This window comes from Eumetopias jubatus, unplaced genomic scaffold, assembly GCF_037043125.1.
Source record: "Eumetopias jubatus isolate StellerSeaLion01/CBP00866 unplaced genomic scaffold, mEumJub1_p1.0 scaffold_8, whole genome shotgun sequence".
NCBI classification, from domain to species: Eukaryota; Metazoa; Chordata; class Mammalia; order Carnivora; family Otariidae; genus Eumetopias; species Eumetopias jubatus.
In genome coordinates, this window is record NW_028274814.1 from 67,320,718 (window position 1) to 67,331,404 (window position 10,687).

General features: G+C 37.2%; 1 protein-coding gene across 3 annotated transcripts in view; it reads left to right on the top strand.

The window, feature by feature from the left end:
- Window positions 1–10,458, top strand: part of FGD4 (FYVE, RhoGEF and PH domain containing 4) — a 148,807-nt gene extending 138,349 nt beyond the window's left edge. For all 3 annotated transcript variants that reach the window (XM_028113200.2, XM_028113202.1, XM_028113201.2), the window contains exons 12-17: window positions 163–193; window positions 404–496; window positions 812–937; window positions 5,024–5,164; window positions 8,086–8,226; window positions 9,671–10,458. In XM_028113200.2, the coding sequence (XP_027969001.1) occupies window positions 163–193; window positions 404–496; window positions 812–937; window positions 5,024–5,164; window positions 8,086–8,226; window positions 9,671–9,928 (790 nt within the window). In that variant the 3' untranslated portion in view covers window positions 9,929–10,458. The remainder of the gene's footprint in view (window positions 1–162; window positions 194–403; window positions 497–811; window positions 938–5,023; window positions 5,165–8,085; window positions 8,227–9,670) is intronic.
- The last annotated feature ends 229 nt before the right edge of the window (window positions 10,459–10,687 follow it).

Consider the following 10,687-nt stretch of genomic DNA (forward strand, 5'->3'; position numbering starts at 1 on the left):
AAATTATTTGATCAGTTGCCAGCAATTGTTTAATTTTTATTGTAACTCCTTCCTAGACATCCCTGAATTTTCTAGAAAGTTGGAACAGCATTAAAGCGTAATTTTATTCATGAGGTGTAACTCGTTAATGTTCGTATTCACTTGAATTTTGTTTTGTTTTAGTTCTGAGCAAGACAAAGAAGAATGGATCAAGGTAAACCATATTTCTATTTTTTATTTTTGTTTTTTGGTAACCTTTGTGTACACAAACGTGCACATATAATAGTGTACACATTTGTCATCAGAATAAGGTCATTTAATTTTTAAGATCATTCTTACATCATAGATGTTTGTTTGATAAAGGATTTTTATTAATTTGCATGTGATATTTTAATGTATGCTTTGAATCTCATTTATATTTTAGGCTCTTCAAGAGACCATTGATGCTTTCCATCAGAGGCATGAAACCTTCAGAAATGCAATTGCAAAGGACAATGACATGCACTCAGAGGTTTCTGTAAGTTGAAATAAACTCTTTTCTCTTTGCAGTTGCAGATCTGTCTAATCATTTTCTTATCTTGCCTTTTCTCTTTGCAATGCCGGAACTGGCTATTTAAACAAAACCTCATTCTTTCTTACATAATACAATAGTGAGTGCCTTTTTTCCTGCTTAAACTTCTTTAAACCTTTTATTTCTTTTTCTAGGTCATGAATTTCAAAGCATGATATGAGCAGTGTTGTCAAAATCCTTTTTAATAAATAAGTAAATAAATAGATGGAAATGACAGTTTGGAAATGACAGTTTTTTCTATTAAAATTGAATCCTTTTTAGACTGCTGAGCTGGGGAAAAGAGCTCCAAGATGGATCCGAGATAATGAAGTAACGATGTGTATGAAATGCAAAGAATCTTTCAATGCACTGACAAGAAGAAGGCATCATTGTCGAGCATGTGGACATGTAAGTGAGATTTCTTAATGATCATGAAGGTTACTAGTAACTAGATAAGTGTTGTATAATCATCAAGTTTGAAAAGGCAAAAAAAAATCATTCAATAAGTAAACCAACTAATTAATAAACTTAATTTTGATGACAGCTATGTGCAAAGCACTGTGCTGCTGGGTCCTGGAGAAAACTGGTAAGCAAAATGATACCCTTCTGCCCGTAGCTTACATTCTAATGGAGAAAATAACCAAAGTTAAGTATACAGACAAATAAACATTTCAGATTACTATAAAAACAGAAGGCAATGAAGAAGTTAGAATGGAGAATAATGTTAATGGAGGAGGACTTGAAACCAATTTTACTTAGAAAAATGAAGCCCTGGGGCGCCTGGGTGGCTCAGTTAGTTAAGCGTCCAACTCTTGATTTTGGCTCAGGTCATAATCTCAGGGTTGCAGGATGGAGCCCCACGTCAGGCTCTGTGCTGGGCATGGAGCCTGCTTAACATTCTCTCTCTTCCTCTCCCTCTGCCCCTCCCCTTCCCCCTATTTAAAAGAAAAGAAAAATGAAGACCTGTCTGAAGGGTTGATATTTAAGCTGGTGCCTAAAGGGTGAGAAAGAGCTAACCAAGCCAAGGGAGGTGAGAAAGGTGTTCAGTGGCTCTGTATGTCAGAAGCCCTGAGATAGGAGAAAGTTGGGTCTGCTCTTGAGATGCCATAGGTCATGAGGCAGGAGCCCAATGAGTAAGTGGAACTGTGGCATAAGAAATAGAGGTAAATAATAACCAAAGGAGTTGATGTCCTTGAGAAGACAAGAGATGGAATGTATATAGCATAAGTGGAAGTTCAGGCTTCTGATGGGAGAGGGAAACTTCCCTCCATTATAACAAAAAGGAAAAAGGAAATGATGGGTGCAAATGTGGGTGTGTTTTTGATTTTGTGGTAGGAAATTTTCAGTATGATAACTATGTTGTCACTGAAGTATGAGGAAGTGTCATCAGCTGAAAGAAAAGGGGGAAGGGGTGGAGAGATGGGGAAAGTCAAGAAAGATGGCTCAGTATGAAAGAGTTGTCTCTGGGCCAGGGGAGTGAGCCTCCCCAAGGAGCAGGTGTGGACTGCTCTGTGCCTATTAGAGGTTTATGGTTATGCATGTAAAGGGACGCACAGTCCATTTACTGGCAAGGATTGTTCTCACAAAATTCAACACCTCCAGCCAGAGAAAGCAGGTGACAGGTTTTCAGCAATTTGAGTTGTTTCATATAGAAAGCGTGAGGAGGAACAAGGCATGAAATGAAGCAGGAGAGAGAGAACAGCAGGTTTTGGATGGCCTTGTAAACCAAGTTGAAGATGATATACTTTCTTCTAAAAAGCAATAAGTAAACAGAGAAGGGAGGCATTGTGCTGTGATTTAATATATTATTTGTATGCTAAAGTGCAAAACAGTTTGTACTGAGAGTTCTTTTAGATTATTCTCTTACTGCAGATTTATCCTTCCATTTTTGTCCTGAGTTTTCGCTCAGTGAAACAGTTTTGTGATCAAAGTCAAGTTGACGGGGGTGCCTGGGTGGCTCAGTCATTAAGCGTCTGCCTTCGACTCAGATCATGATCCCAGGGTCCTGGGATCAAGCCCCACATTGGGATCCCTGCTCGGCAGGAAGCCTGCTTCTTCTTCTCCCACACCCCCTGCTTGTGTTCCCTCTCTCGCTGTGTCTCTCTCTGTCAAATACATAAATAAAATCTTTAAAAAAAAAATTCAAGTTGATAGCAAATAACTTTTTCCCCCTCAGGGTAAGACTTTTTGATCTGTCATTGAGTTTGCTTGAAATGATTTCAGGTATTGACTGATAGACTTACCTTTAGTAAACAAACAAAAATGTATTTGAATGTTGATTACCAAAATACAAGAATATGACTTGAAATAAATAAGATAGTAGCTGATATGAATGTGCAGATGCAGGCGTGTCTAGTTCCAAATCCTACAGTAATTTCATTGTAATTATGAGAAAACAATGAATAGTTCTATATCATGAATTTACATGCTGTGAACCTAAACTAAAAGTTTTACTAATATTTTTATGTTCATAAATAGTTTATGATAAATTAGGAAAAATATGCCTCTAGAAGCAAGAAGATAATTTTTTATTTTTATTTTTTTACAGATTTTATTTAAATTCCAGTTAATATACAGTGTAGTATTAGTTTCAGGTGCATAATATAGTGATTCAGCATGTACATATAACACCCAGTGTTCATTACAGAAAGTGCCCTCCTTAATCCCCAGCACCTATTTAGTACCCTCCCCATTTCCCCTCTGGTAACGATCAGTTTGTTCTCTATAGTTAAGAGTCCGTTTCTTGGTGTGGTCCTCTCTCTTTTTTTCCCTATGTTCATTTGTTTTGTTTCTTAAATTCCACATATGAGTGAAATCATGGTATTTGTTTTTCTCTGACTTTTAGCCATTCTGACAGGTGTGAGGTGGTATCTCATTATGGTTTTGATTTGCGTTTCCCTGATGATACGTGACATTGAGCATCTTTTCATGTGTCTGTTGGCCATCTGTATGTCTTCTTTGGAAAAATGTCTATTCAGGTCTTCTGCCCATTTTTTAATTGGATTCATTTTTGGGGTGTTGAGTTTTAGAAGTTTTATACATTTTGGATACGAATCCTTTAACAGATAAGTCATTTGCAAATATCTTCTCCCATTCGGTCGGTTGCCTTTAGTTTTTTTGATTGTTTCCTTCACTGCGCAGAAGGTTTTTATTTTGATGAAGTCCCAAAGGTTTATTTTTTTGCCTTTGTTTCCTTTGCCTCAGGAGACATCTAGTAAGAAGTTGCTATGGCCAAGAAGATAATTTTTTTAAACTCAAAGGTTTTTTTCTAACAATTATCCTATAATAATCAGAAAAAAACACTATTCACTAAGAAATAACATGCATTTGCATTGTACTCATTCATTTATTGGCATTCTGTAAATGTTCATTGGGTGCCTTATGAGCAGAATATACAAGGACAGTCTCTCACAGAGCTTACAGCCTAGTGAGTTTTACAAACATAAACAGTGAATAATCACACAAATATATGATTAAAAACGAATCAGTACATCAAGAAAAGTAAGGGAACTTAAGTAGCGTGGTGACAAAAGACAGTGCTCTATTCTGGAAGTTGGAGAAATCTTGCTTGAAGTGAGATTTGAGTCAACATCTGAAGGATGAACGAGAGTTAATTCACTGAAGCAGAGATGAGAGACATTTCAGGGGCTCTAAGCCAGTGTCACAGGGGTTACAGAGAGGAAGAGGGGCAGATTATAAAGGACGTTGTAGGCCATGGGGAAGAATCTGTTCTTTATTCAAGAGCAAAGAGAAAACTGTAAGGATTTTAAATAGAGGAGAAACCTATCAGATTAGTGTGTTTAAGACAGCATCTGGTGCTGTTTGGAAAATAGCTTGGAGGGATGTAAAAATAGAGGCTAGAGAATGCTCCAGTAAAAATTCCAGTAAGCATGCTACAAGGACCAGTCATGAGACTAATACTCCAAATTACGACATTGATAGCTTAGACTTGGAATGAAGATGTAGAAAAATAGATTGAAAAAATATCTAGGAGATAAAATCAGCAGGACTTTGTAATATGGTGACTCTATGGGGCGAAGTAGAGGGAGATGTTGAAGATGATAACTCCTAGGTTTCTGACTTGCCTTGACTGGTTAGATGGCTGTGCTGTTTTCTGCAGTAGGGAGCACAGAAGGGAATGGCTTGGGAGGGGTGGGGTGAGTCAGGAGAGATCTGAGGGCAGGGAAGATTAAGATCATTAGTTCATTTGGGGAGTATATTGATGAAACATCCAGAAGTATGAAGGGTAAAAGTCCTTCAAAGGACCAAGCAAGCCTTTGAAGATCTCCTGCCATTAGAGTGAGGAAGACAAAGGGTGAACAAGGAGAGCCCATCACCAACAGCATTATAATACCATGATATATACTCCTAACGTTCATAGGGTATTCTTAGTCTAGTATAAGCTTGTGTTAAATATTTAACTCTTTCTTATTTATTATTACTGTGATTATTGCTCAAATCTTTATGATTATTCACTTTTTTTTTTAATTTAAGGTGGTTTGTTGGAAGTGTTCTGATTACAAAGCTCAACTTGAGTACGATGGTGGAAAATTAAACAAAGTTTGTAAAGACTGTTATCAAATAATAAGTGGATTCACAGACAGTGAAGAAAAAAAAAGAAAAGGAATTTTAGAGGTATGGAATACTAAATGTTTGATAACTTTTAAATTTTTATGCAAGGAATGTAGAATTGTCTTTTAACCCTGAGAATACAAATGACATATTTTGTTATTTCTCTTAATATTTAACAACTTGAAGAACAAGCAAGATGCATACTTTTGTCCTATCCTGCTGAATTTGGGGATCATATTCAGTTGTATAGAAAGAAGAGGGACAAGTGCTGTATTTTAATCACATGCATTTGAGAGTGAAATGTTGGTTTTGTGAAGGTGGCTATAGTCAAATATTAGAGTATTAATTGTCTCCTAGTGCCCGACTTATAGTATATTTTTTAATAGGAAAGGTTTTCTGTCAATTTTATCATATTGGCTTCAAAAACCACTGTTTGAAATTATTAAAATTCATATTAAAGTATTTATTACCTGAGAATGTCTACCAACTTATTGCATTAAAAGCATCATTTAATATAGCCAGTGACAGTAAGCTGGTAACTGCATTAAAATATTATTGAAATGTCTTGCAAATGAATTCGACTCATGTTTTTATTTTTTATTTATTTATTTTTTTAAAGATTTTATGTATTTATTTGAGAGAGAGAGAATGAGAGAGAGCACGAGAGGGAAGGTCAGAGGGAGAAGCAGACTCCCTGCCGAGCAGGGAGCCCTATGTGGGACTTGATCCCGGGACTCCAGGATCATGACCTGGGCTGAAGGCAGTCGCTTAACCAACTGAGCCACCCAGGTGCCCTCGACTCATGTTTTTAGTCTAAAGTCAGAACCTCCCAGTCAATCCTGGGAACTAGAATGCAGCATGTATCTGAAATGAGTTTTACACTCAAAAGACATTAACATAAGGAATAAATTATGTAATAAGGCCTTTGTGGCAGAAAGTTCAACATAGCCTGGAAAGTCTGTGAAAAATAGGCTCATGATCAGAATTCTATGTATCTGAAGTCAGAGACATACTTGGTTTATTAAAAATTTCCATGGTTTATTAAGAATCAATAAGCATTTATTGAGCATTTATACAGTGTAAGCGTACAAAGGTCATTTCTGTTAACTGAAAAAGAATCCTAAATTTGAGTGTCCATTGAAAAAGTATAGGCTGACAAGCTAAAAGTATAACTCTGAATTCTTCTAGGGTACAGATGTTGCTTGTAGGCAGACCAGAATGGGGCTTTCTCTGGTAGGCAAGGTGGAGGCACATTTCACTGGCCTCAAGACTTAAACACAATAACTGACGAAACTGGCATAATACAGTGAGTCAGATAACTTGTGTTAAGGGATGAATTTCAGGCTGTATCTATGAAATAAAAAAACTCTGGATAGTTTCTCAAAAAACCTATACTTGGGGGACAAGTTACCAGGTTAACATATTTAATCAAATAAATATATAATGTAAGGTCCATCAATATATATGTGCACCTGCACACACAAATACACACATATTTGAAACTGGCTTCATGCCAACAAGTTTGTTATGTGCTTTAGACCAGAAGTCAACACACTTTTCCGGTAAAATAGTTTCCGAGAGAAACTATTTTAGTCTTTGCAGGCCAAGAGGAAAAACTGAGAATATTACTTCTAAACAAGAAAGAAAACATTTTCACAGTTTTTTTTAAAAATTCAAAATTGAGTAATAACTTAGTGTAATATTTTATGATATCATAATAAGACTGGAATTCTTTGCGGGGAGGGGAGATAGCAACTTATTTAATTGGAGTACAGAGTTAGTGTTCACTGTCATCAAATTGATTTTAAATGTTCATCTATAAAAACTATTCTTAGCTCATAGGCCATACAAAAACAGATGATGGGCTGGTGGGCCCTAGTTTGCCAGCCAGTGCTTCTTAAACTATCTGTGATGAAGGGCCAGTTTTATTTCCAAACCACCACAGCTCAGTATTTTTGTAACATAATCATGTTGCTTGCATGTCATCACAAAGTCCAATTGCTCTAAAGTTTCTAAGTGTTTACTCTTACTTTCTGTGCTTTATCTTGAATGGGTAGCAAAACAGTCTGAACCAGTGCTGTTCGGTGGATGGCATTGAGTAGCACTACCCTAAGGATTAGAGCAGTTGAAAATAGAAGCAAACCACTCGCTTCCCATAAGGTGTATAATAAAATCTATCATTTAATCAAATGGTTTTGTTCCCTTTTTAACCAGAGATATATATCAGGAGACAAAGCAGAAAACTGTAAATGGGTCTACAAAGTAGCTGTTGCCATTTTAAAAACTTTTAAATTATCTCAGGTTCCAGGACAAAAATAGCTGGTCAGTATTTGCCTTTTTGCTATTGCACTTCAACACAGTTGAAGCTGGTATAGCATTATGGTGAAAAGGTCAGGCTCTGGATCCAGACCCAAATGCCTAGCACACAGGTTCCTAAAATGTGTGATCTGGGGAAAGTTACTTCATCTCTGAACCTCATAGATAATGAAAGTGGTATCATCTTAGTGTTGGTATGAGGATTAGATGAAATGATACACATAGTGGACTAAGAAAAGCACCTGCATAGCAAGCAGTCAGTAAATGTTTACCTTTATTTAAATTTGAGGTCTGATAATACAAAGAATTAAAATTCACTTAAATATTTTCCCTTGTGGGGCACCTGGGTGTCTATCAGTCAGTTAACATCTGCCTTCGGCTCAGGTCATGATCCCAGGGTCCGGGGATCAAGCTCCGCATCCCTGCTCAGCGGGGAGTCTGCTTCTCTCTCTCTGCCCCTCACCCCGCTTGTGCATGTGCACTCTGTCTCTTGCTCTCAGTCTCTCTCAAAAAAATTAAATCTTTTAAAAAATATTTTCCCTTGCTCATGAAAGGGATGACATTGAATATATTGTACTTTATGAATATTTCCTTAAGGTAAATTACTTCTCTACCTGGTTCATTTTGTGTTTTCTCTCTCTCACTCTCTTTCCATTATATTTTTCTAGATTGAATCAGCAGAAGTATCTGGAAACAGCATAGTGTGCAGCTTTCTTCAGTATATGGAAAAGTCAAAACCTTGGCAGAAAGCTTGGTGTGTGATCCCCAAACAAGACCCTCTTGTGCTGTACATGTACGGTGCCCCCCAGGTATCTACACTGTATCTTTCTAAAGGGATGGAGGTCCTGGGGCAGAGGGAGGTGAATAGACACTGAACTCAAAATCGTCCATTACTCCTCAACAGAACGAGAGAGCTCAGACAGTTGCATTGTCTTTCATTACAATTGAAAAATAATTAGTAACTAAAATGCAAGTTTATTTAAACTGATTTTTATTTTTTTAACTGTTTTTTTTTGTTTTGTTTTGTTTTGGTTTTGGTTTTGGTTTTTTTTAGATATAGCCCATAGTTTCTTCATCCTGTGCATCATATGCCTTCTCCCCTCCTCTCATTCCTATTCAGTGATTTGAGAAAGGATGAGTTGGATTAGGAAGGGGCGTGGGAGGTGGTGGTGAAGCAGAGGGAGATGCAAGGAAGAGAAGGAGCCTGTTTGATGAAGGGAAATAATTATTATAGGTTTGGGGTTTTTTTCCTGAATGGATGGATACCTGAAAAAAAAAAAAAAAAAAAGGAATTTGAGAGGAAGGGGAATTTAAGTCAACCTCAGATTTTCATTGTCCAGTAACAAGTTTTTGAGAACCATGTATGTATGGATCTGAGCTAAATCTATGGGAGCAACAGACATGCAGGTTTAGCTTCTAGCCAGCACCAGGTACTGTGGGCTGTGTTGTGCTTGAAAAACACCTGCGTTCACCTGGAAATAGATAAAATCTTAAATGTATCTGTTGTATTTTAGCCTATATCTACATTAAGGGCTGGTAAAATTTTATTTTAGAAATAAACTTTTAAGGGGTGCCTGGCTGGCTCAGTCGGTTAAGCATCTGCCTTCAGCTCAGGTCATGATCCCAGGGTTCTGGGATCGAGCCCCATGTCAGGCTCCCTCCTCAGTGGTGAGCATGCTTCTCCCTCTCCCTCTGCCCCTGCTGTGCATGTGCATGCTCTCTTGTGCTCTCTCTGTCAAATAAATAAAATCTTTAAAAAATAAATAAATAAATAAACTTAAAATACCAAGGTATATATTGTCTTCTACTTCATTGTTTTTTCTATACGCTTTTCATGTCCATACATTGATGCACGAATGAATGGATCACCAAATAAAACTGTGGTAATCAAATCATCATTAACATTTGCTAGTTTTATATAGTAAGATAACTATTATTCTTTCCCCTTTTCATCTGAATGAAAAGCTGAATGGACTCCCTCACAGAGAGGGCATGGGGTGTAGGGTCAGTGAATCCTAGCTGATTTAGGTGTCTGCTCTCATTCATTAATTCATTCAGCCAACATTTTCAATGACCTCACATCCAGGCAGTATGCCAAGGACTGGATCACAGGCTCTGTCCACGGAGAGCTAACAGCACGAGTCTGTGTGGAACAGTGGTATGGAAAGAGGTTTAGTGGGAACCAGATCACAAAGGGCCACGGATAGCAAGCTAATACATTTCATGCTCCTGTGTACCATGTTTTTTCCTTAGGACGTCCGAGCCCAGGCCACCATTCCACTCCTCGGCTATGTTGTGGACGATCTGCCAAAGAGTGCAGACCTGCCCCACAGTTTCAAACTGACCCAGTCCAAGTCTGTGCACAGCTTTGCTGCAGACAGTGAGGAACTGAAACAGAAGTGGCTGAAAATCATCTTTTTAGCTGTCATAGGTGAGACACCAGACGGTCCCAACAAACATCCAACCACCTTGGATGATCATCCTGAACCTAGGAAAAAATCAGAATGCTGAACTCCAGGACCATCCATGATGTGGAGGTCTCAAGATTTACAGCTCAAGACATTCCCAGCCCTCCTTATTCATCTCTTAGCACTTTATGTTGAAAAATATAGGCTCATAAACGCATCTTTTGGGGGACTATTTTCCTATGTTTCTGTACTCAGTGAAACTGATGTGCAGAGCCATTCTACCGATAAAAGTTTGAAATAATGTGAAAATGGAGCATTTTTTAATGAGCTATTCCTTGCATATGTACTTTTGTCTTGAAGAAAATGTTATCAGTGGATTCTATCACTATCAGGTTAGAATAGGCCACTTCCATCTAAGGCCCTTCCATGTCTTCTCCCTCACAGGTAGGACTTGTAACAGTTTGAAAGATATACCTCCATTTTGCCAAAATAGATCCATGGTAAAAAAAAAAAAAATACAGGGACAGTTTAGGTTATTGTATTAACTTATTTAATTTAGTTTATAAAGCTCAAGCTGCATAAATAATGTATGTTCTTTTAAAACAGAAAGAACAAATTGTTGGTGTTCAAACTTTCAACTTATTAAGAAAAAATAATACTTGTTTTTGTAGAAATATTCCTAAGAAAATATCTCAAGAATATAGCAACTATGTGTATAAAGTATTAAATATGAATATAATTATATTATACATGCTTTTCTCTTCAGCTTTAGGTTCATATTTGTCTCTAATTTATTTTTTAAATATAAAGCATGTTTTATCTTGGAATTGAACAATGTTCTAAACTTCATAAATGTTTTTGG